Source organism: Thermobia domestica, chromosome 11, assembly GCF_964235325.1.
Source record: "Thermobia domestica chromosome 11, izTheDome1.hap1.1, whole genome shotgun sequence".
Lineage (NCBI taxonomy): Eukaryota > Metazoa > Arthropoda > Insecta > Zygentoma > Lepismatidae > Thermobia > Thermobia domestica.
Window position 1 is genome coordinate 64013075 of NC_137464.1, and position 26861 is coordinate 64039935.

General features: G+C 36.3%; 1 protein-coding gene across 3 annotated transcripts in view; it reads right to left on the reverse strand.

Annotated features, from left to right (window-relative positions):
• Positions 1-26518, reverse strand: part of MTA1-like (metastasis associated 1-like) — a 211053-nt gene extending 184535 nt beyond the window's left edge. Inside the window, exon 1 of one of the 3 annotated variants that reach the window (XM_081730472.1) lies at positions 26217-26518. In XM_081730472.1, the coding sequence (XP_081586598.1) occupies positions 26217-26244 (28 nt within the window). In that variant the 5' untranslated portion in view covers positions 26245-26518. The remainder of the gene's footprint in view (positions 1-26216) is intronic. The other 2 variants (XM_081730471.1, XM_081730470.1) reach the window with 2 other exon arrangements.
• Between the last annotated feature and the right edge of the window lie 343 nt (positions 26519-26861).

Genomic DNA, 26861 nt, shown 5'->3' on the forward strand with positions numbered 1-26861 from the left:
ACTTCATTGTCTTTTGATTTGATAAAAACGCAAAACTTGCTAGATCGTTGTCTTTGGCAAATCCACATACAATATAATTTTGAAAAAAATCTGTGCTGTAACTTTTTTTGCTTTTTAATTTTCTGTTTGATATATATATATATAGTGGCGGATCCAGGATATGATCAAGGGAGAAGTTAAACCATAGTTTGCAGCTTTATCCAGTGTAAAGCAGGATTGAAGTCCATTTTATCCAGTGTATCTCTGAACGTCAAGGGGGGAAGCTACAGCCCCCCTTGGATCCACCTGTATATATCTTTTCTGCTTACACTAGAATGACTGAACGTGCTGTAGAACACTTAATGTAGTCCCATTTATTATACCGTACCTCACGTCTTTGCTACTCTATATACTGCTCCCCATTTTGGTGAAAAGTATGTATTATCCGAAATTGGTTAGGTTTACATTAAGTAGGAAAATCGGAACTCTACTGTATTCAAATTTTAACAGGGGGCGCGGTGGCTCAGTGGTAGAGCGTTCATTTCCGGTGCTTGGGGTCCCTGGTTCGATCCCAGCTCGCGCTGTGTAGACTTTGTAGTGGACAAACACCGTGCTCGTGGGTTTTCTCGGGGTTCTCCCACTTTCTTCATTCCACCATTTCATTCGTTTTTCATCATCACCGTCTCCTTTAGCCTAACCGCCACAACCGTGGAACGTAAAGCTTAAAGATTCCATTTTCATTTCAAATTTTAACAGCCCTAGTGTATATCGTAAAAACATTCTCCACATCCTGCACACTCTTCTTAGATGCTACAAAATTCACGTTGTACATACCCCATCAAATCACCAAGGTGCTACGCTGTCCAAGTGCTATGACTTGCTGCGTCGTTTCAAGGGGAAAGGCGACAAGCCCTTTTGGACGGATTGTCTATATGGATAGAACCTAAACTCGCTCGTATGAACCATGCTTGAAGTGGCAACCCATCCTCGTTGCTTCTCCACACAACGCAGAACGCACGTGCTGGTGTGAAGAACGATGTTTATTGTGATATACGACACCAATGAGATAATCCTGCACCATTCCCTATGTCAGGAACAGACTGCTGATGCAGCCTACTACTACAATTTTTTGCAACATTGTCTTCATTCTGCACTCAAGATAAAACTATGGCGTTGCTAACAGTATCATCTTGCAAGACAACGCTACGTGTCGCACAGCTAACCAGCGAAAGCAGGTACTCAAACATTCGTCGTATTCCCTAGATATAAGTCCGCGCGATTACAACCTCTGCGCACAGATGAACCACTTCAAACCATGAAGCATTACGACGAAGAGAAGCCATTACTTGTACTACGGAGCATCGAATCTGCTACATGCCCTGCGAAACATCAATGGTTCGTTGGATCAGAGTTTAGCGTTATTTTCACCACCAAAGTTATATGAAACGTGAACCTACAGCTTAACGTGGGATCAGGCCACGGAACCGACTCTCCCGCGCTGAAGACGCGTACAATAGCCATATAGCCACGAGGGAGCTTTTGCGAAACATTGACAAAAACGGAGGTGCTGATAGTATATGACGCCTTCTGCAGATATATTTAAGGTAGTAGACACAGACAACAAATATACTGAAGCAAACAAATATTTACTCTTTTAATAAAGCCATGTAAGAACTAGAGCAATACTGCCACGACTATTTTGAGGTCCTATAACATTCTTCACTGACCCGGGTCGGGTGTTCACTACTTACTTCGAATACTTTCCTCAAACCATTTTTGAAAACTCCTTGATTTAAATTCCGAAAATACGTGGTGAGATTTATGAAGATTCGTAAATAAATTCTGCTCAGAACGTTTAAATTACATACAAGGGAGATATGCGAATCGTGACAGCTAGATATTTATGAAATTTGGTACCCTGACTAATTGTGGATCGCTAAATCATCGTAATGATAGTCATTCGGTTCGGAAATGTCTTGTTTACCCGTATAATACATATACTACGCAGTGACCGGGTGAGGCTGTGCTGAGATATACCCCAAAAACGCCGGAAAAAGACAGAAAATAAAAAACCTGTGCAGGTAATCTGATACCTATAGGGCAGGGACATGTGATCAATAATAACACGACAGTAGTGTCACACAAGCAGTGTTGCCACCCCAAATTCAAATGTATATTTTTCAAATAGAACGTATATTATTTTATCGCATTAAAACAACTGACATAAAACATGAAAAAAATAGTGTTTGCCACAAAAACCGGTTTTTCGGTTTTCGCGTTTTAAAAGGAAAACCGAAACCGTTTTAAAATGGTCAAAAACCGGTTTTCGCGGTTCGGTTTTTCACCGAAACCGGTTTTCTCTCTAAAAAAAAAGTGGTTCGATTTTTCACCGGATCCGGTTTCGGTTTTCTTCAACACTGGTTCTTTTTTTTTTCTTTTCAAAAATTGTTTTATTTCTGATCAGAATAGTGTTTCGTTGTTCTCTGGAAACCGATTCCTTTTCCACAGAAATAGTTTTATGTATTTATCAAAAGTTTTCACCGAAACCAGTTGGAAAAAACAGAAATGTCGCTTTTTCGGATTTCGGTTTATAGAAAACCAGTTTCCGGTTTTTATAAAAACCGATTTTGCCCATTCCTAGAAAGAAAGTAAGCAAAAGGCAGGTTATCAGTGTTGCCAAATAAAGGAAATATGAGGCTCTAAAGTTGAAAAATTATGGGGACCGTACAGAGAAACGAACACATGTACAACAACAACAAGACTGCATAAGGAACAAATGTGCAGTAGGGAGTAAACCACAGCATGTACAGCATCCAATGACTAACAGGTTTGATAGAGGATTCAGTCAAACAAGGACACATGTTAGAGTAGCCATGGAAGTAGTAGTCCCATGCGACATAATGCGGCAATGTAAACAGATGTGTTTTTTTTTTTTTTCTGTTGCGCAGCAATTCCAATGGCGTTTGTGTGGGATTGATATGTCAAGCCGTTCCCGAGAACAAGCAAACGAACTGTCTTGGGATTGCAACACTGCATAAAAACCTTCATGCCTTCCGAACTATAGAAACGACGGCGTAGCACCTGAAAAGATTACAGAAAAGCTGTAGCACGGAAGGTAACAAACCTATGACAACAAAGTACAGTACAGCGTCGATTATCTGAAGTAATTGGGGGACATGGGTGTTCGGAAAACTGGTTTGTTCGGATAATCGAACTGTACTGTACTGTACTGTACTGTACTGTACTGCACTGTACTGGACTGGACTTCTACAGCCAGTGCCAAACCGACAGAAGTGTGCTGATTGTTGAAACAGCGACTGGCGGCTTGGCCGGCTAGCAGCGCCTTATGAAGGCCCCATTAGAAGCAATGTTCTGCCAGCTGTGGCTCAGTGAGGCGACTACTGTGGGAAACTTGGTTTGGGAGTGAGGGGGATGATGGATGGTAGGGTGGGAGAGTAACAGGTGCGAGCGAGTACACAGTTCGGTTAAGCGGTCGTTCGGATGACCGACGTTCGGATAATCGACGCTCTACTGTACGTCAGAATCGATTTTCAAAGATTACTGACCTGTGATAGGTGTCAGTCAAGGGTATAGGAAATGTTAACATGTGAGACAACGATGAAGACTAAACACACTGCATTCAGGTTAACAATAATATACAGGCGCAAAATATTTAAACATAATCCGCCTTATGCAGAGTCGTTTTGACATATGATTAGTGTTATACTAAACACCTGACTACTGCAAGAAACATATGTTAGTCGAACTCTTTAGCATGTCACTAATCACACGTCAAAACGACTCTGCATAAGGCCCAATACATCTATATACGCAACAGAAAAATCATAGATAGTGTAGCAAAATACATACATTTCTCGCCCTAGCCGCACACTTGATGTGAAGGATCAAGCCCGTTAGTCACTGGATGCTGTGGTTTACTCCCTACTTACATTTGTTCCCTTCGCAGTCTTGTTGTTAAACATTTGTTCGTTTCTTTGGACGGGCCCCACAATTTCTCAATTTTAGAGCATTGTATACCTTATTTGACAACACTGATAACCCACCTTTTGCTTAATTTCTTTCGCGTTTTATGCTAATTGTTTTAATGCCATAAAATGGTATACGTTCCATTTGAAAAACTAGAATTTGTGTTGGGGTGGCAATACTGCTTGTCACACTACTGCCCTGTTCTTGGTCACGTGTTCCCCTTCCATAGGTATCAGGTTACCTGCACAGGTTTTTCATTTTGTCTTTTTCAGGCGCTTTTGGGGTATAACTTGGCACAGTCTCACCCGGTCACTGCGTGATATTTGTATTATACGTAGCGGGTAAACAAGGCATTTCCGCACCGAATGACTATCACCACGATGATTAGCGATCCACAATTAGTGAGGGTACCAATTTCCATAAATATCTAGCTGTCACGGTTCGCAGACGTCCCTTGTTAGTAAGAATCAGTAGCTTGGAATCCCATACCGATCAAGTACTGAAACTACTCATTCTCGATTTTAGTTTTTTAAATTAAAACAATAATAAATAAATAAATAAATAAAAATGAAAATGACCGAAATGTATCATAAACAGCTGCTAATACGAAGTTTAACGTCAGTTCAACAACAACGAATAACTACAGTAAAATCTGTCTATCCTGGTCACTATCGGTTCCACTGTAAGGTGGCCAACTTACAGAAAATAAATTATTTTTGAAACTAAAAGTATTCTAGACCGTAATAAGCACTTTTAATAGTTACTAACTATTATGTATGTATTATTTTGTACTCTATAAATAATATATGGTAACATTTATTTCTGGAAAATAAAAATATCCTATAAATCCGATAGTTTTTTCTAAATTTCCTGCACGCTCCCAAAGAGAAGAAAGGGTTTAAAGACGTGATGAAAACCAAAGGATATCTGAATCCGTCTGCACTGAACTACGAAATGGTCTTACAGTAAAGAATATGAATGGAAAGCCTTAACGGCATTAATCTATTTACACTCTACCAACAAATCATAAAAGCAATAAGGAATACTTCAATTTGCTATATTTGTGGACAAATTACTTTCAATTCCCAAAGTTGTCTCGTTTTTCTCTTCCGTTTACTGACCTGGAACACAGCAGTAAAATAAGTTCTCGAACTGTTTCAAAAAAATAAGGATTACGCGGTTTCTCACATACAACGGTGAATTTAACATTAGCAGCATAGTAGCAACATTGCTTCAATGCGGCAGAGTAATAAGTAAGGAATGTCTAATGGGAAAATGCAGGTTCCATAGGAAGCAGATTAACAAAAGGTAGGTGTTCGATTTAGAAAGGTGGCGAAGTTAACAGGTTTTACTGTACAATACTCATTCGATCACAGAAAATCTAGAAGCTGACTCGTTAGTTACGCCGATTACAACGCTTTGAAACTGTGTAAGTTACTTTAATGCAATGAAACTAACGAAACACTTTTGCTTAAAGGATGTGCCATTTAGTTGTTTACATAATAATAATAATAATAATAATAATAATAATAATAATAATAATAATAATAATAATAATAATAATAATAATAATAATAATTGTACATTATATATCACTAAAAAAAACATATAATACGTTGAATCAAGGTGCGCTATATCTTTACTTTCAAATTCCACGTTATTTTATTGAAGAGAGCGTAGCGAGCTTCCACTATTTAACTCAATCAGCATTTGTGTGTTTCCATCTGTCGTTTCACGGTAATTTTCGTAAAACTTTCCCGATTTTATGGAACTTGGTATGCACCTTCTGAAATATACCTGTTATTTGGAGTTGCAATCCATGAAGAACATGGATGTAAAAGGGAATCAAATAAACCAAATTCGGCAAATTTGCAATGTAAACTACGTAAAAATATTCGATTTTGTGTACAATTTATGTATGCTACTCTAAAGATCCCCACAGCTGCAAAGAACGAAAGGGTGAATTTACTCTCTTTTACAACTTTAAAAATACATTCATGATCATTCTCGTACTACAAAACGATTTGATTTTAACGTAATTTTTGAAGTTTATCAATTATACTCTTAGTATAAGGTTAAAATCACCGAAGAATAAATGAGTGCCTTAATCTTCCCACCAATCTTTCTAAAACGTTCTAATGATAAGTTTCCCTCAATCTTTCTAAAAACGTCCTTATGATAACTTTCGTAAAAATTATTCGGTTTATAGATTTTTTTTTATAAGCTTTCCCACAATTTCCAATATTTGGGATTAAAATTAATCAAGAATGAGCGATGAATTTATCCTCTCAGTTGTGGGTCAATCTGGATGCACGATGGCGTACAATCATTTCAAATTCTTGAATGTAAAATCAATCGGCGAAAACTTTAGTAAAACTTATTCAATTCTGTCAACATGGTGCATATGTTATTGAAGTTTTAACACAATTCGCACCGCTTGCAGTTGAAATCTGGCAAAAATGACCACTCAAATTATCCCTTCATCTATTAATTAAAAAAAAAACTGCGATAACTGTCGTAAACAGGAGAGGCTGGTTTAAACTAAACTAAATAAATTCAAGAGCAAAAGAGCCATAAATCGTGTGAATTCATGAAATTTCCTCATATCTGAAATGATCTGGAAGAATGTTTCCCACTCTGTGGTCCGTGGATCCCGGCAGAAGGAGAGGTGCGAAAGACTGAAGAGGAGTCCGCGGATCATTTTATTGTCATTAGCTAAGTTTCAACCAACTGAAAAAATATATATATATATACTAAAAGATAAAGGAAGAAATAACAAAATTCCCAACCTAGAACGACAGATCCATCACATTAGGTAAATGTTAAATTCATCATATTAGACATAAACTAATTTGCTGAGCAAAACTATATATTTTCATTAAAATGCAACACGTGTTACAGTTTCGCCAACTAACTCTTTGGCGAATTTTAATGAAAATATATAGTTTTGCTCAGCAAATAATTAGTTTATATTTAATTATAACAAAGCAAAGCTTCTACTTAAGGAAAATATCACATACCAGGTTTAACTAGTCGCATTTTCTTCGAATATTTGCATTTATTTCCATTTATGACTGTATTGCCATAAGTGACACATTTAGTGTTGTGAAGTTGGAATTCATCATTTTATTTTAATGATATGTAAAATATATTTTAAAAAATCAATTTTGATTTCACGGAGGACCGCGGAGAATCAACAGTCGCTACAAAGGTTTTGCAACATCAGGAAAACTGAAACACGCTAATCTGTATTTTTTTCTCACACATTGCGAACTGAGGAGGCATGAATGTAAATGCTTTATTAAAATAAAAATTATGCATATGTATGAATGATTGAGACTTCTTTTCTGACTCGTTGAACTAACCTGAATTAAATTAGGTCTTTTGTACTCAGTAGTCTTTTGAAATTGTCCATTATTTTAATAACGTGTGTAACTCTGTGCAGTGATTTCATTTGTGGAACTGTGTACTTTTTGTCCTTCTGAAGTAACTCTCAAAATATTCATAAGTATGTAACATCAATACAACGTATATTTATCAGATGCCCACCGTGGATACGTCGGTAGACTCATCGCCTTTGTAATCAAAGGATTCTGCATCCGAGTCAGAAGGGAGAACCATTTGTGCAAACCGAATAGTGGTTCTGACATAACTGTAGGCTTAGGGTTGTCAGATTTTTTCCAGAGAAAGGGGGAAGATTTTACGATTTTAGGGTAAAAAACAGAAGATATATATATGATACAGCGAATTTACATATCACAAACATATATGGTTCACATAGTAACGCAGAATAATTTTGATTGGAAACTGAGGCAGTTTCATTAAAAAACAACTGCTACACATAAACCCTTCCCACAACAAGTGGGAGATTCCGCGTTAGGCCACACGTCCTCGTCTCATATAACCTCGGTGCTTAAAAAAGAATACACTCAAATCCAATCAACCAAGTATACTACCCAAATCTTTGTTGTCTTTCTACTGTATCTGAATGAGGATTACATCTTTTAACAATTCCACATTCTTTTTTATACGTTCAAATATACTTGCGGGACATAGGAGGGCCATTGCAAAAATCATGGCAACTATTTTTTTTTCCTCGAAAATGGTGAATTATTTTTAAAACATGCAAATGGAAGGTTAGTTCATATATAAACATTACATGTAGGAGATGGTTGAATACACATACCACCACAAAGATACAGCACGAGAAAAAAAGACTTTTTTTTTTCGTTCCAAAAGTGTTACAAACTATATGCATTCCATGGCATTAGGAGTCTCCCCAAGAATTCACAAGATGGTAGGGACTCCAAGATGTCATAGGTACGCGTTCTTGCCCTGTACTATTTTGTACTGTTGCAATTGACAGTAAAACACGTTTGAAACGAAAAAAAAATCGTCTTTTTTCTTGTGCTGTATCTTTATGGCAGTGTGTATCTTCATCCATCTCCCTATATGTAATGTTTCCATATGAACTAGCCTTCCATTTGCATATTCAGAATTTTTTTCATTCGTTACCATTTTCGAGAAAATTAATAGTTGCCACGGCTTTTGCAATGGCCCTCGTATGTACACAATTCACAAGCACTTGGAATTCTGCTTTCATTAGTTTAGAGTACCTTCTGTTCCTCACATCGGTATATCATTATCGACTGAAACTGCGATATAATCGAGACAATGTTAACAGATGACAAAGCCAATTTACTCTTAATCATAAGGTTGGGGTGCCGGCTAGATACGAAGTAGGTAAAATGCAACTCGTTGTATTTTCTTTCTGAATACGAAGTTACATCGCTGGGTTGAGCTGTTAACAGTGTGTGAGAAATCAGTTCCTTTATTTAAAAAAAAAAAAAAAAAAAAAAAACTAAGAAAAACGTATAAAACATTTTTAAAATGTCCAAGATTATGATCTTAATTTATTCAAAAACGGAAGAAATAGTTTTAAGGGGAAACTAAAAACTTATAACGTGCCAGAAAAACGTAAAATTACGGGAAAAACGTAATATCTGGCAGTACTATTTAAGTTGTTGTTCCTGTTCTTCATAGGCCTGTTGTTGCATAAGGATATTCATATGTAGTCTAAATATATAAATTAAATCTATTTAAACCCACAATATTACTTTTTTTTTTTTTTCAAATCATGGTTTCTGACAACCCTATTCATAAAAGAATCATTCAATTTTAGTGAAATATAGCATAAATTTTTCTGAGGATTCTCAATCGTCTTTACTGCTACGTGTTAAAATGGATCAGTATAAAGGAGTGTACCCTGATTTTAAATAAAATATGTTCCGTGGAAATTCCGAAAAAAAAAATAATAATTCGTTTTTTATAAAACATGTGTGTTTTGTGCGAGATCACAACTTACTAAGCTCTATTCCACATACGCTGATAAGTAATCAAAACGAACTCCCCACCACTTTGCCACTGCAGAAAGGGGAAACAGGTTCTTGATCATGTCAAGGAGAAAAAAATTTCATAATACATAATCGTGTCACATTTAAATCGATAACCGCTACCAACAATAACTATATTTAATTTGTTATTTTTTAAACAATACTGGTTATTATTTATGCATTAAAGATTTGATTTTAATCGTGTTCTTAATTTCAATTACTAAAAATTAAGAAGTCAATCGCCACAGTTAATTTTAATGGTTCTTTTATTTAAGAGTTGGAAAGGTTGAGAGGAAATCAATCATGTCGTGTTTTATTTTTGATTCAAATTTCAAATAAAGTAGCCTTTTGGATAATCGAATGTATAGAACATTGACATGTGCCAAAAGAAGAATAAATTTTGCGTGTATAAATATAACATACACAATTGTGTGTGTAATTCGTACAAATATGATTATAGTGTATTTTCACTGGTAAAATACAGTAGGACGTCGATAATCCGAACGCGGTCCTTAGAAGTTTTTTACATTTTGTCTTAGCGCTAGCGATAAACAAATAATAGGATTGTCCGTTGGCGTTCTGTGCGGTCAGTGCTTTTACAAAAGCTCATTCATATGTAATTGTCTGTCATACATGTTTTTATTTTTATTTTGCCTTAGCCTATACAAGTTAAGTTTTAAGTGTGAGTTACAAGAACAGCGTAATTTAGTGCAGGTTCAGGTTCCTCAGAAACACTAAATGTAAGTAAGTCTTACGTACGGTATTGTAATTGCTGTATCGATAAAAAAGCATACCGTACAGTATGTTAAAGCCTAGATGGCATTTACTTGGTTATTTTCGAAAATCCGAACTATCGGTGGTCCCAATTAGTTCGGATTTTCGGCTTTTTACTGTATTCCGTTATTTTTGCTCTTAGCGAAGAGAATATTCATAATGTCTTGTAATTTTTTTTTTTTTTTTTAAGTCAAATGTGAAAATGTCTGTTTCTTAGAGTATTGTACAAGACGTGTTCTCTTTTTCTTTAACTTTTAAATCACTTGAGGTTCAGCTCTTATCATGCCAGTGTTTTGATACCATCCATACAAATTACATTTGATTTAGATTGCATATTATCGTATGAATACTGGAAAAAACCACATTTGCCTCAGCCATCGTTTGTCATTCTATCATTACCTCACCACTCCCAACTACCAAATAAATAATAAATGTTCAATTAACATTTGTTACATTAATAGGTGGCAACTTATCTCACTAATGCAGATTTATATAACGAGTGTTTTATTACTATTATGAAAGTTTCAACTAATTCTTCAGACAAATACGTCGGTGTACGAGAACTGATGGTGGAAAGAGGAACACCAAAATTCAGGGTTATTAGATGGTGTGCGTGAGCATGGTGTAGAAAAAAATTCCTATCAGCTTACCTGAAATGAGCCACAGTAAGCTTGGGATTGAAATAAGAGACAAAGGGGAGAGGATCGCTACTTCCTACAGTACACATCATCACCAGTTTATTTATTTGCAGGAATTAAGTGACGGGAATACCTGCTGCATGTTACAGCTTTCCATTTTTTTTTAACTCAAAAACTGTTAATTTATCCATTAAAAGTTGCATATATCATACACAGAGTACTGTAAAAACTGATTTTTGTAATTGTAAAACTTGGACTAACAGAGACTCTTGAATCGTCAAAAACAACTTAAATCAAAGGTTCTCGAATTGTATGTCGTGACGCCCTGAGTTATCCAAGCAGCGCGAATACCTCTCAACATCACATCTGGCACGTCCTACGGTAGACTGTGTATCGTAACTGGTGCCTATAGAACTGGCAAAACGTTATGTGGGCTGTTGAGTCACGAATTTAGGGTTTAAGGAAGAACATGAAATAATATACTTTCATTGTCAACAAGTCACAATGCAGATTGTTTGTTGATGTTTTTATAAGCATGTTAATGACCGGTAATCGTTATGCTGCACAATTTAGTAACACCATTTTGGGCAATATTGACGAAATTTGTGGACTGGATTTACCCAATTGTTCTCTTGGGGATAAAATACACATGCAATCGTTTGTCGGCATACGTTCAGGATGTATTTAATGATATGAATCGGGATGTTCAATGCATGATTCCAAAATACATAGATTCTCATCAAGGATCGAACGAATACCATGCATACACAAATAATATGCTAACCGCTAGGATACAGGGGTTGTAAAAAGAAACAAGAAAACCTTTGGTCTTCATTTCTTTCTTTCTTTTTAACGTTATTGTCATGCAACCTACAACAGAGTTCTAATTTCCGTTTGTAATATAAATGGACTGCTGGCACCTGATGGTGTACAGGCTGGCTTGTTTTCACTTTGTACTATGATTTCTACATTATATCAATTAAGTCTTTTAAAATATTATAACTCGTAGAAAAGAATATTTATTATCCACACTCCAGTGTAAAATTAAAAAAAAAAAAGGTTAAATATTCAAAATCAATTATCAAAATTATTTCTATTGGGATCAGTCAACGATGTTCATCTTCCAGTGTCTACGGGTCAAAAGTTCATTCACAATTAACAACAGAAATTATCTATCTATCTATCTATATATATATATATATATATATGTATGTGTGTGTGTGTGTGTGTGTGTGTATTTTGAACTCATAGCAGTGTATAATCAGACTGAAATATGAAATAATAAACTCAAGCCTTACCTTCGATTTTTACCCTTTCTGCTATCACAGCTAAGAACTCAGACTGCTACTCTTACTACAGGTTTGCACAACATATATCTAAAAATTTGTTTATTTCTACTAACTGTAAGTAACAGAGAAAGTTTGTGACTGGATTGTGGAATTTTTATATCCAATGTAAATTTCAAATTTCACACGAGTCTTACACCCCACCCTACCCCAATTATTTTATCTTAATGGATTATACTTTCCCTCAAAGCTGCGTTCATAAATTAGTACACTGAAACCTCAATTTGAAACGTATTTTTGATATAAGAAAAACAAGAAACTGAAAAATCAATTTTGGATAATTTCTGAAATCCACTAGCAGCACTGCAAAAAAGGGTTCGCCCATTAAAACGAAATATGACAAATCGTATGGAAAAACATAACTAAAATGTTGGCTCTTCTATTTAGAGACCCAAGTGATGACGCCAACTTTAATTTGCTGGGAGGACGTGGGGATGGGGGAATTAAAGCTTGTTGTCTTTGAGTACTGTAAAGAACAGTGTTATATTACTTGACCACATTACAATACATGTCTGGGAACACCTGCCCCCCTTGCCCCCTCCCTTCTCTGGCGTCGTCACTGCAGAGAATCTAGAGCGTACCATGGACATTCAATTGAACACGGTTATTTTCCCGATAAAACTCAAACATTATTTGACACTTGTGTATGTCTTCTGGAAACCTTATGGTCTGTGAAATAATAATAATAAACATCTATTTCTTATATCGTCCATTAGGTGGTAATACTTCACTTGGATTCCGGAATTAAACTCATCAACTAAACAAACGTTTCTCATTACTCTAAATAAAATTAACTGATCTTAAACTCCACATATCCCAACATAAATGACCTGTCTCCTTAATATTTTATTTTCCAAAATACTTTTTCTTAAGGGAGTTACATTATTATTAGAAGTTTATGCTTGTTATTATAAATATCTGGATTTATATCTGACAATGGACTGCGTGGCGTGATAGTAAACGGTACGGTAAGCCGAAGACCCTACCTAGTTCGATTCCCTGCCCAGTTGCACTTTCTCATTCCCGAATTTCATTCGAAAGAGGAAATAGTATTTTTAATGAAAATTTCATTATGAATTCCAAACACGAGACACATTTAATTTATTTTATTAATACCGTATGTTTAAAACCAGATTTTGCTTTTATAAAAAACTGATTTAATATGTTAAGTGACCAAAGAATGACAAAAATTAAAACGTAGAACTTTCGCCATGCTATAAAAAAAAAAAAAAAAAAAAAGTCATACTTGAAAAGATAAATAACCAGATCTCCAAAAATAGTCAATACTCCAATATATATATACACAATACGCGTAGTATGTGTGTGTGTTCTAAGTATGTGGTTTATATTCCCTCTCTCTCTGTCTTTCTCGTCTCTGAACTTTCATATGAAATACATTAAACAACTTTTCTCAAAACTAAATTTACTGTCATAAATACTTCGATTACGTATATATGTACAAGTTAACTCTGTCATGTTTTAATTCATTAATTATCATATGGCTCACTGGCCGCTACGCTAACTTTACTGCCTTAGCAGCCCCATAAAGCTACTTTAATGGGACCAATTTACCCTGCGTGGGTTAAAATTATAAATAATTTATCATGTTACTTAAGGTCATAAAATAAATTTTGTAAGTTCATATTTTCATCTCGTCCATTTAAGTTTACGCTCTTCAATGTAAGCCACGTGTAATTAAAATTTAAAGTGACTTTTGACCGAAATTTTATCCGAAGATAATACAAAATCTATGACAGACAAACGAACACACAATAAATTCTGCTTTTGTAGGATGATTTTCTTTTTAATCTGATTCAAAAAGACACAGAATTAATAAAACTGTAAACATAAAAGACGCTTTGATTAGTTCAGTTTCCATACAAAAGGTATGGTCCTAACTTAGAGAATTATAATACGTAAGAGGCTTTTAGTTTAAGTACTCGAAGAAAATAGGTACGGAAATAGGTAATTTTTTTGTTTCCAAACGGTAAGCTTCCAAGGAACTAGAATTAAAAGACATAAAGAGATGCAAAGGTTCAAGATTCCACGGTTTCCAGCTTATCATAACCTCTAGGTATGTATAAACCTAACTAAACACAACTTAGGTATAACTAAAAACAACAAAGTTATTAAGGAAAACGTCATCACCAGTGGACAGGAATATGGTCGACTTAAACAATAGAATGAAACACCCAACATTAAATTAGGACAAAGACAGCTTCGTCAAGGATAAAGATTTAGTTATAAAGAGTTTCATTCAGAATCGAAATCCCTGTGACTCTGAATTGTATAGGTATTAATTTTTCATATTTTTATCTAGAGAGATCTGCGTAAGTTGATTCAATTTGTCTGTGGGTTGAAGAAAAAGAGAAAGAAAACAACTGAAGTGAAGAAAAATTAAACGAACCATTTTAGCTTCTATGAAATGTGTGCAAATAGTAACATCTTACATCGTATTTTTATTTTATACTGATACGCTTTGAGTTAATTTGAGTAGTGATTACCAATATTTTAAAAAAACTAATTCCTGACTTTAGTGGATTTGTTAAGAAACAGGACTTAGTCAAACAAACAGTAAACAATTTTCTGAAGTCTAATCTATGCATAAGTGTCTGGCTATTGAAGGCAAGAGAGGTGGTTCCCGAAATCATACCAGAAATATAATAATCCGGTTAGGATTTCCAGGGCACATAATACGTGAAGATTAGTTGCACTTATAATGCTAAACCGAAACTAGATGAACAGTAAATAAATAAATAAATAAATAAATAAACCCTAGGGCGCGAATTTAAGATTTGGTCAAGGAGAAGCTAGATACGTCGACGTATTCCTTCGAAAGTATGATCAAATGCTATCGAATCTTTCATGAAAATTCGGAGTTCGAATGAGATTACAGCCTTGAAGCCCCCTTTCATCCGTACTTAAAGATATACACGCATAACTCATGCTTCACTTGTAGTTTTGACACAAACCATCATTGCTCTTTCATTACTATTCATGTAAGCTCATCACGTCCCAATGAAACACGAATCATGTTAATACCGCAACACCTGAATGCAAGAATTGCAGTAAAATTGCTACTTCATGAATTCTCGTTCTGGTGTCTCTCTCACACAAAAAAACGAATAATACTCACTATCTTAATTTCGCGACTGTCTTATTTTGCAGTCCATTAAAAACAAAATAATAATTTAATATTGACTGCCTTTATGACGATCCTTCGTCTATGAAAGATATCTAATCAACCACTGTATTTTACATTTATAAAAATGGTTAAAGACTGAGCCTATGCGAAAACAAACTCTCAAATCTAAAACTAAACCTACCCCACATGGTCGGCTCATGAAAGCAGTTATCGTATCAGTTATCACACGGAATAAACACATTTCATCAGTAAAATACATAGACAATTCTACACTGAACTTTAACCTTTACTTAAGTTGTGTGTCAGGTATACTTCTTAGACATAATAATAATAAAAACTCGTACAAATTGCACCTCACATACTTTCTTTCTCTTTCATACTTTCTCATATATTACATAACGAAGAAAATAAAGGGCATTGAGGTGAAAAATTTAATTACCCAAAATATGTTCTTCATGTAATATTACAAAATAAATAATGAATCATTAATCTAAAAGATACAAATACAATTAGGTTCTTGTTCTCGATTAAACTATAGTATACCTAGTTATATCACAAATACTGTCACAAGTTTGAATGTGAAAAAACAGAGAGTATTAACACCAAGGCAATTTATTTTGGTCATGTTTTACATTGATATGTTGTACACCTGACGCACGAATCATTTTTCGAAATGCCCCCCCTTGGCCTTAATGCAGGCCGAAGTCTGTCCGACCACTGGTCAATGACATTACGCACCACGTCCATGGGAAAATTGTTCACTGCTCGGGTCAAGGATTGTTTCAGACTGTCGACAGATGGATGCCGTTTACGGCAGACATTCGCCTGAAGGACTGCCCGAAGTTTGTAGTCCAACGAGTTAAGGTCCGGGCTGCTAGAAGGCCAATCAGCGGAAGAAATGAAGTCGGGGACGTTCCGTGTCAGCCACTCCTGGGTTGTTTTCGCTTTATGGCCTCGAGCGGAATCTTGCTGGAATGTCCATCTTTCTCCAGGGAACATGGTAGCAGACAGTGGTTTCACTATAGGTGTTAGGACTCTGTCCTGGTACACCTTGGCAGATGTTTTAGCACCTCGTTCGCAAAAATGCAGCTTGATTGTGCCTGAGTAGCTCACTCCCCACCAAACCATCACTGAGGCAGGATGATGTGTCCTCTGAACCCTTGGAGCTGCCTCAGCAGCTGCAGTAGATGACGTAGCATATACACGGTCATTTTGGGCGCTGTAGGCCTGCTCAATTGTGAACACCTTTTCGCCAGTGAACATAATCTTTCTGTGCAGATTGTTGGCAACAGTCTCTTTGATTTAAGGACTCTCTACGACATTAATGTTTGGGTCAGAAAGTGACCAGTCCGCCTCTTATACGCCCGTAGATATAGGTCACTCCTGAGTACACGAGACATGGAATTTCTGCTGATGTTCATCTCAGCAGTCATCACATTTTGTGTTCGAACAGAATTTCTTCGAATTCTTGCTGCGACTGCTTTCTGGACCTGCGAGGTTCGTACCGTTCGTGGTCTGCCACTCCTTGCGCGGTCAGCTGCCGTTCCAGTCTCGGTGTATCGCTGTATGGCGCAATACACGAATCTTTTGCTAATTAGTAGGGGTTTCAGGAGGTTGAAACTCTCACCTTCTGTCTTCCCGACCTTGTGTAGTGCAATTACTGCTATACGACTTTCGTAATCCTCCCACTCCATTAGAACTCAGTACAATATCAACATGTCATGAACAAACACACACTACATGCATCGTCCGCTTTGTACACAGATGGCAGCACTGTGCCACTCCGGATGCCTACAGCGCCACTCCAAACTTTGTGACAGTATTTATGACATAACTAGGTAGAATGAGATACAACCTTCCTACAAAGACGTGAAGTAAACAAAAGTGATGGAATATAACAAACTCAAGTCAAGTGAACATTTTACCTGTATCACATTAAGAAACGTGGTTAAAAGGAAGATGACAACTCATTGAAAGCTAATGATAACTAGAAGAGAGATGCAGTGCACAGTTTGAGTTAACTTTCTTCCCTGACTGCAATTATTTAATATTGCATTATATATATATATAGCGCAAGCTCTGAACAGTATCGGCACAGATATGTTGTTTTCGTAAGCTACATTCTCAGATTCTTGGCAATAATTAATCAAATCCCCATACTAACTAATGTAAAGTACCCCTGAATGAAAATTTCTGTTCCTGAGGATGTAATTTGAGCCCCAAGTAAGTCATTTCCAAAGGGAAAGAAAAACGCACACCTGGTTAATCAAAATAGTTGTCGTCTGCAAACCACATACTTTTGTTATCTGGCAAAGAAGTATGGAGTCTGCAAAGCAAATAATTCCTGAACCACCCGTTGCACCCCCTTGATTATCAGAGAAAGTCTTATGTTTCAAGAAGTGATTAAGAGATGTCAGGAGAATATGGTGGATCAGGAAGAACTGATGAGGATACCGCAATTTATGAAGAGTCTGCAACATCCTTTAAGGACATTTGCGAATGGATTGTCGTGCAACATGAGGACACTGTCTCTTGCTTGTTGGCAAAGTTGCGGTGTATTTCATAAAGTTCAGCATTGTAAGGAGTGATGGTTTCACCTCGACGGAAAAAGACATGATGGATCAACCCCACCATAGATCACCATTCCAGTACTAACATTTTCTAGATGTTTCTGAAACAGTCCTGGACTTTGAACAAGATTCAACAATTGTCCTTATTGTTTACGATTGTCGCAGCAGATCCATTTCTGATCAGAATGTGACAATCTGATGCAGTAAACTTTCCTGGTTATTACATACACACAGAGAACTGCATACTTCCAGACGACGATTCTTGTTGGTCCGTGTCAACTTATGTGGGCACCCACCAGTTCACTTCTTTCATCTTACGGACTGCATGAAGCAACCGAATGACAGTGATATAGTGTGTATACCTAAGCCGTCTGCAAATACTTTCTCGAAAGCCTGCTTCTATGATGTTCCTAAGGAGTTCATCCAAACATGTTGCTCCGTGCCCAAAGAACTGATTTTGCAATGCTGTGTCAGCGGAACGAAACTTGACAAACTAACGGCGAATGATGCGTTCGTTTACAATTCCTGGCTCAAATGCAGTTAATGTTTATTGTTACGAAGAATAAATTAGCATGAAATCGTAAAAGAAAAAACATTCGCAATTGTGTGTTCTCCGTGGCGCACTTTTACACGACCCTATCCAGCAACTAGGTACCCCAACCTGTTGTGTGTGTACAGAATTTGTGACATTTGATTCGTGGCCACAGTACATGCCTGTGTTGTGTTGCAGAGGTGAGTTTCCCATCAGACATCAAGGAAGACAATTCATTCACACTAACCTAATATGCAATGAACAACTAAAGTTTACTTTTTTTAGTTTACAGTCCTAGTCAGTTCCTGAAGAATTTTCAATATCCAACTGACGTTTTCACTGTTGTTCCTACATTAATTTTGTCACTAACAGCTAGTATCTTAAAATTGACTGTTGTTCATCGCTCTTTTAAACTAAAATATTGTTTTTGGAACTGAATTAAAGAATATATTACTGGTTCCTAACACTTCTCTTCCTTTGAAGACACAATATATTCACGAAAAGCTACAGAAAGATCCTCCCTGTTAGTCTAGTGGTTAGCGCGTGCGCCTTTAGTGCACGTGGGCGTGGCTTCGATTCCCGGTAAGTTCATGTAACTTAACTTAACATGGTGAAGAAGGCAACAGTGTTAAGTAGTCGAAACCATTGAGATAAACTCTTATAGAAGCATATCTAGAGAGTATCTTATAGATGCAATTAACAAGGTTAAGTGTTACACCCATTTCGGTTGAAAACTGATATTTAAAATGTGTCAATTACAATCTTTAAATAAATATGTATTATTAGCAATCCACGATGTCCAACGAAAACAATCGTATTGTCAGCAAATGTACTTTTCCAAACAACATCTTAAAATCACCTCAATCTCCTTAAACGTTTTACAGAAATAACCTAGACTTAAAATCCCGAACTGTTCTCAACATCGAAAAAGAGATTCTCAGGCCAGTGCTTGCTTCTTATTATGTTAAATTTCCAATTAACTTATCGAATGGCAAGTTCCGTGTTACTTTCCACATTTCACTACTCAGCCTTGCACGTGCCCCATATTCTATCCCATCTTGCTATTATCAAGTATAACTAAAGCACCTCCCCCCCCCAAAAAAAAAAGCACGATATTGAAAGCAATACATACATTAGTTCATACTTCTTAAAACTATGCTCTCTCCCAATTATATTCTCTTCACACATTAATTAATGTTATATCCTGTACATCGACCTTCACCCTGTGAAAGAGTATTGTTACATACTCACTACCTCACATATTTTCATCGTACACTATATGGTGTCTTCCTCTTTAAATAACACCCCTTTCTCAAGAAAAAATCTACCAGCCTTTGAACAGCTTAAACAAATAACTTAAACATTCGAAGTATTATTATCTTCTTCGAAACTAATAGACAAAGTGTACCTCATATGTACGGATAACGTCCTTCACATTATTTATTTTAAGAGAACACTTTTCTACTCCAAAACTCTGTACCGTGTGCATTTTCTGTTCATGGGTTTTGATTACAACCGCTTTAATTTCTGCTTGCTAGAAATTCATTACTTTCCTATCCTTGCTAGAAGGATCAAAATATTAATACTTAACAAATAAACACAAGAAAGTACCGCGGTACAAAGGCAAGTCAATTGGTCTATAGCACAAACCGAGCTTTACTTTAAAACAAGCTCATTGGATTAGAAGAGTCGACTCTATTGTATTACCTATTCAACCAAATGCACTTAAAACTTGTATCAACAGCAATCCATTCTACTGGAAGGCTATACCTATTGCATCCAATAACTTTAGAAATCTTTGACAGACAGCGCGTTTCTTATTCGTCCCTCTATATTAACATTTGCTCTTATTAGACAGCCACAAGACAATAAGATGCTTGAAGTGTATTGGACCCACTTTGTGGTGGACAAACACTGTGTGCGTGGGTTTCCTCGGGGTTCTCCCGTTTCCTCCCATTTTATTCATTTCACCCATTTTTAATCATCACTGTCTCCTTTAGAATAACTAGCATAACCGTGGGACGTGGAACTCAAAAATTTTAAACCCATTCACGTTTAACGCAATAAAAGTAACTAATTTCATTTATTAACACATGCTCCTATTTTCACAAAAATTTTTAAAAGGGGTTTTTCATGTGATTCGTGAGATCATCTTCAAAACGTAACCCTACTCACATGAACCAAAATAACACACAAATTGACAAATCCTAACCTGGCGTCCGGAAAAGTACAGGAACAACTTACAGCAAAGCACAAACTCAAAGCAAGCACGTTAGGAAAACGAATACTACTTCCATACCAAAATGTACTCTTTCGACGTATGAATGATAAACGATGAAGCCGCACCACTTGTCACCGGGTAAAGGTTGTTTTATTGAGAAGAACATAACTATTTCTGCTCAATCTGACTATATACAGCAACTCCAGTGTCGGATCTGTGTACAAAATCTAAGCTAGTCTATATTAAAAACAAGAAAATAGAATTTATAAACTTCAAAAAGACAAGACTGTAATGGTGCGCAAAGGACGCTTGTGTGCTGGTACGTTCCTCAACTTCTATATTAGAAAAAGGTTACTTCTAGCTATCAATTCAACAGGAAGGTAAAAGAATAGAAATTCAGTTCACACGAAAAAATCAGGGCATACACGTGAAAACGTAAATAAAACACTAAAAGGCATTCTCCTTGCCGAAATTTATTCGTAATCAAGAAGTCTATAGTTCAATGTACTACTGCTTAAGAGTTGAGTTGATTTTGAGTTTAACGTTCCGTTCAGCAGCGAGGCTATATGAGACGTGGACCTACTGATTAACGTAGGAATCCGAACCACTTGAGCTCCCGCTGGGAATACTATTGCTTAAGAATGTACACTCATTCGTTCGATGAAAAACTAGCCAAAGAAGTTTTTTCTCTCTTTTTTTTTTTAAATCAAACCTACCTACAGAAGATGATTTCTACTGTTGTAATAGCATAATAAATGTGATATCGATTTGTACTGCACACACGCCGTTCATTGTGTAGCAATAAGTTTTTTACAAATACATCACGTAGTACATGACACGTAGAATCTGTTACAAGGGCAAAAATGTAATTACTGAAAACTACTATTGTATTCTTTTATATATATATATATATATATATATATATATATAATGAAATAAATACGGCATGAATAATGAATGTATATAAACTGCTATCTAAAGTAATAGGCCAGACTAAAACTACGGAAAGTACCGACAAATGCAATATGTAACTGTCCATGACTGCTGTTACAAGTTATCTCGTGAAGCTACTACGTATCAATACTTTTAATTTCGTTGGTTGAATTCTATTTTCACCTTGAATACTATTTTAGTGTTATTTCTGTGTATTTTAACTAATGTAACTGATTTTACTATGTATTGCTTATTTATTACGGCATGCTGTATTATTATTGTTTACATTGCTCAACATTAATTGGCACGCATGAACATGAATGTCTGACTCCAAGAAATTTCGTATTCTTTTCAGCAAACGTTATTCTTCTTATATACCGGTACTGTAATGTAATGCTGTGATACTGGGATTTACAGTTTTATGTATTAAGTTCCTACATTTCTTTACAATCGCCAAAACTTTTAATCCGTAATACTGAACACACAATATATGGTTATATACCAGTATAACCGAATAGTTTAGTTTCTACAGGTAAAGTTGGGATAAGCAAGGAAAATGTTTTATACAAGTTGTTGGATGTGCTAGATGATAATAGAGCAAATCACATTCAGTACTTTCTCCAAATTAATTCATAATCGTTCTTAATGAGAGCTGTTAACGTACTGGCAAAGACATACTCTAAAATCTTACTTTGTATTCCGCTAATCGAAAATGGTTAAAGAAAGTATAACGTTCTCCAAGATCAAGTACATTCAATGCAAGGCAATGATCAGCTGTTTTCGTGGGAATCAAGAGTATGAGGAGGTATCGATACGACATTGCTGTATCTGTATAACATGTAATAATAGTTAGAAACTTCTTGCCACGATGAAATACACATATATGATTATGGTGAAGAAATATGTTCATGTTAATGATGCATTATTTAGGCCTATGAGCAAGATGGTTTAATTTTACTGTGGTACAGATTCATTACGCAATTGCAGTAGAGCTGTACGAACATTTACCACGGATTTGGTGCAACGTCATACTTCTAAAGCATGTCTAATCTTGTACCTGGATCGTTAAGAAAGCGACAGATGTAAATGGATTACACTATTACTTTGGCTTTGTTATTTCTATGTACAGTCTGTTCGTAACTCTAGTTTTGTTGTTATAATAATGACAGCACTAATGTATTTTTTTTTATTTTATTTTATTTTTTTTTTTTTTTTATTTCAGGAAGGACAAAGTGTATTTTTCATCTGGTGATTTAATTTGTATTTGATAATTAATTATACATTCGCTTCTCCGAGGGTCATTCCTTTTTCATGCGTACTTGCATCTGCTAATATTCTTACGTTCGAGAGACAGTTCGGTGGGTAAACATTTTAAACACCTTACCACAAAATTTTACAAGTTCGAATTTTAGGAATTACGAAGTTAAAACAAGTTTCATCCTTCAACAATAAACTCTACAACCACTACCGAACAGTAGTTAGATATACTAAAAAAGTAAAATGTAAAACATCGCTTACGGAATATGCAATTAAGCGTCTATATCTATAAACTTGTGTAAGAAATTGACACTACTGACTGTATACTATTCTGTATATATTTCTAATGACGGCTTATCTATTTACACCTGGAATGGGTTAGTTTTCCAAGAAGTGAGCCAGAGATACTAAAAACTGAAAATTTTACAGCAGAAATGGAGTCGTGGAACGTTTTCGGATATTACATCGTTTTGTTATTGTTCCCCGTGGAGTGTTTAAGTTCAAAATTACTGTTCCGCAACATCCTTTTAATGTGGATACCCACCGTCACCGACGCGCCTGCTCTCTATGCATGCGTTCCAGCGCTAGCTCAGGTGCCATTCGAGCTTTTTAGTGGCAAACTACCACAGGTTGGTTTGTTTTTTGGCCTTTGCCGTAGAGTAGGTCCAGTGTATTAATGCTTAGGGTACGATAGGATGAATTCAATTTAGATGAGGTTAGGTTGGGTTCCATAAGTTTCGGTTAGGTCCCGTATTCCTGAATCTACTCTGCGGCACTTAACCCGTTTATTGCAGTGCAGTTTTTATGGCACACGTCCTCCAAATGGTTAAGTTCTCCTAAAGTAAACATGAAAAAAGTCAACCAGCAATGCAACTCCCACAGGAAACAATTTACAAGGGTGCAGTGCAGAGCAGTCCATTAAAATTAATTTTAAAAAATCATTCACATTTCATGCTTCAAAATTATTCCCTAAGACGTTTTCGACTATTATTATCCTGGTACATGCCTAAATAACTGCGTAGGGCTACAGATTGATTATATGCATAAAACCGATGTGCTCCTCCCATCTGTGGATATAAATACGCGTCATACGTACATCATAAAAACCAATGGCTATTAAAGTGAGACAGTTATCTAACCGAGTCAGAGCGTGCACACCTGGAGGACTCGCGCGGGAACGTAGGATGTTCCTGTAGGTAACAGGCGGGATAGCAATAGAGAGTATGAGCATAAACGAGGAACAGCACAAGAAGTCACAAACAAACTTGTGCTATATTGGCTCCAGATGCCAGAAAGCTACCTAACCGAGTAAGGGTATAGGCGCGGCAGTAGAGCCCGCGAGGGAGTTCGTCCGTTGGGAGGAATGGAGGATATGTCCATAAACGAGGAGAGTGCAAGAAATACTTGAGAACACATAAAATCAGACTTATGACAGTGCTTGTAATGGTATCACACAAGTAACAGTACTTGAAACACAAAATACGATTTCCTACAAAGTGCAGAAATGCTTCGCCGGTGAAAATAGACAAATTACACAGTCGTCTTTGAGATGGGGAGGCATTCTGTTGAAGTTTTTGCCAACTCATGCATTCAGCAATGGAATACAAAAACGAAAACAATCATCAGCCTATAACTGCTACGTCAATTATAGCAGGTTTTGTATTCTGCTGACGCAAACAATCACGGAATGTGTCCGATTCGATCAGATATTAGCTAACTCTGGTATAGCCCTTGTAATGATTTGACACAGGGGCTACTCTTTCTGGTTATAGTTAAGGAGCCGTACTTCCCATTTAGGGAAGGACGAGAAACGCCATACTTTCAGGAATTATTCATTGACTACCTAGGATGTTAAAAAGTAGGTAATAGACTGAGTTCTTGCCCTTGTACTTAGGGTGTTTACGTAGTGCAACAGTAAGATGTATCCTCGTGCACGGGAGATGAGAAGTAGCTGTTCTTAACTATTACCCTCTTTCTTTTGGGTAAAGCAGTGATAGACTGTCAGTCCATAGTATTGCCGAGCGAGCGTCAGCGAGTGAACTGTCTTTCGTTCTTGGGAACTATAACTGCGGGAACCGCTTCAAATGAATTGGTTATTGTCACTGCCTTGCCTAAAGTAGACTTGCCGACACAAGTAGCATTACACATGCAAACATAAAATACTGGTTTCCTAAATTGGTAAAGTGCTTTGACAGATGAATTAATATCCTACACAATTTTCTTCCACATCCACTCTCATTTAACCATAAAAATGTTCATATTAATGACTGACTATTCTGCACTAATACCTTTATACGGTACTAAAGGGATCATCTTCTGATCAAAAAAAAAAAAAAATACATACATTATGAATTCCCGTGTTGTTCACATCTGCGGAAACATCTATAAAAGAATCCTGCCTAGTCGATCCACGCACTCAAAACCCTTGTACAGAAAGACAGAAGGCGCAAGTTTAAAATTTAGGCTTATTTATTTCCTGTGTTTAAAGGTTTAATGTTATTCTTAATAACTTGGTTCTGATAAGTCCTTTACAGTAATCTAATTATATGACCAAAAGTTTCTACTAACTCAATTAAGAAAAAAAAATGGACAACGCGTAACTCAGCAGAGAGGTTTCCCACGCGCCTTTTACGAAAACATACTCTCTATAACGAACATAAAAAGGGAATACCTTTAATCGAAATCTACACATATTTCAAATTGTGCAGACATTACAAATGGAATTGTAGTAATCCACCATTTCGTTTTAATTTCGTACTCCATACTCTTTACATTCATTACAGCAAGGCATGCTAATTAATGTGTGGAATGTGACTATTTTCAATTTGTAAACACTGGCCTTTTATTGACAAAAACATCATAAGAAACTTCCAACGCATGATAAATTTAAATGCCCAAAAACATTATTACAATTGTGGGGAGAGTGACAAGCTAAAACAACCCTTTCATTGCAGTCACGCTTTTTGATGTACCGCCAGAATAATATTCAAGTGATCATGCTTTTTAAAGAATTCGGCTATATCTCGACAACTATTCGCAAACTTGTAACGTAGGTTAGCGATATTTAGAGCATATTTTTTTATTCAGTTTCGTTATTCTTCACTTTCCATTTCCATTCATAACAATTGAAATACAACCAAGTTTCCAAATAATATTCGACCGCATCACACCCATAATCAAACTATTAACCAATTAAAAATCTAGTCCCATTTCTCGTTTTTTTCGTTTGATCGCACTTCTTATATTGATTTGCAGCACACACTTTGGAACACAGAGCACTTTGTTAGACGAAATTACATGTACTCGTAACAACTTTAAGCAAATATTAGGCACATTGATAAAAATCTGACATATTCATGCGCATCCAGCGCTCAACACACACATACACATATACAGCCGGTCTTGCTATTTAAAACTTCTGATAACAAATTAATGCCTTACCTCCGACTCTGTACATATTTGCTGTCATGGTGCACTACACGTTGTCCTTGAGCACCTTATAGAGTCACTATAACTACCATTGACAACATTTAAGTCTTTGAGCACATTCAAATATTTCTCGATCACAGTTTCTCGCTATCAACAACTCGCCATTTTCTCTCCTCTCCTGCTTGTCTTCCTGTTCAATCCGGTGACGTCACACACCACAGTCCTTCGGCGTACTTCGGAAATAAGCCGCTACACAAAGCCGAATTAGCATCATTGCACACTGACCCCCATCATTGTCAACAAAGGTCAGTAAACCCTGTCATCATTGGTGTCAAAGGAAAGCCCTTCATCTCCTCTTTCATAATATGCAAGTATCATTGCAAATAATGACTACTGGGAGGACGTAATGACAAGAAAGGAGATAGGTGGTTTTTGCACCAAAGACCGCAATCTGTCCCGAGGCGCGAGTTTCCAGATGGTCTGTTTCTAAATCTGGCGACAGATTGTTAATATTACACACAAAAAAATCATACACCTTACTCAGTGACTGCATATTCTCCACAAATCTATTGATAGTTCCATGTTGTCTTTTTCTTTTTCTCAAGTGGAAATAGTGCTATCATCATATCTTAAAAGTTAAGAATTGCCCATAGATTA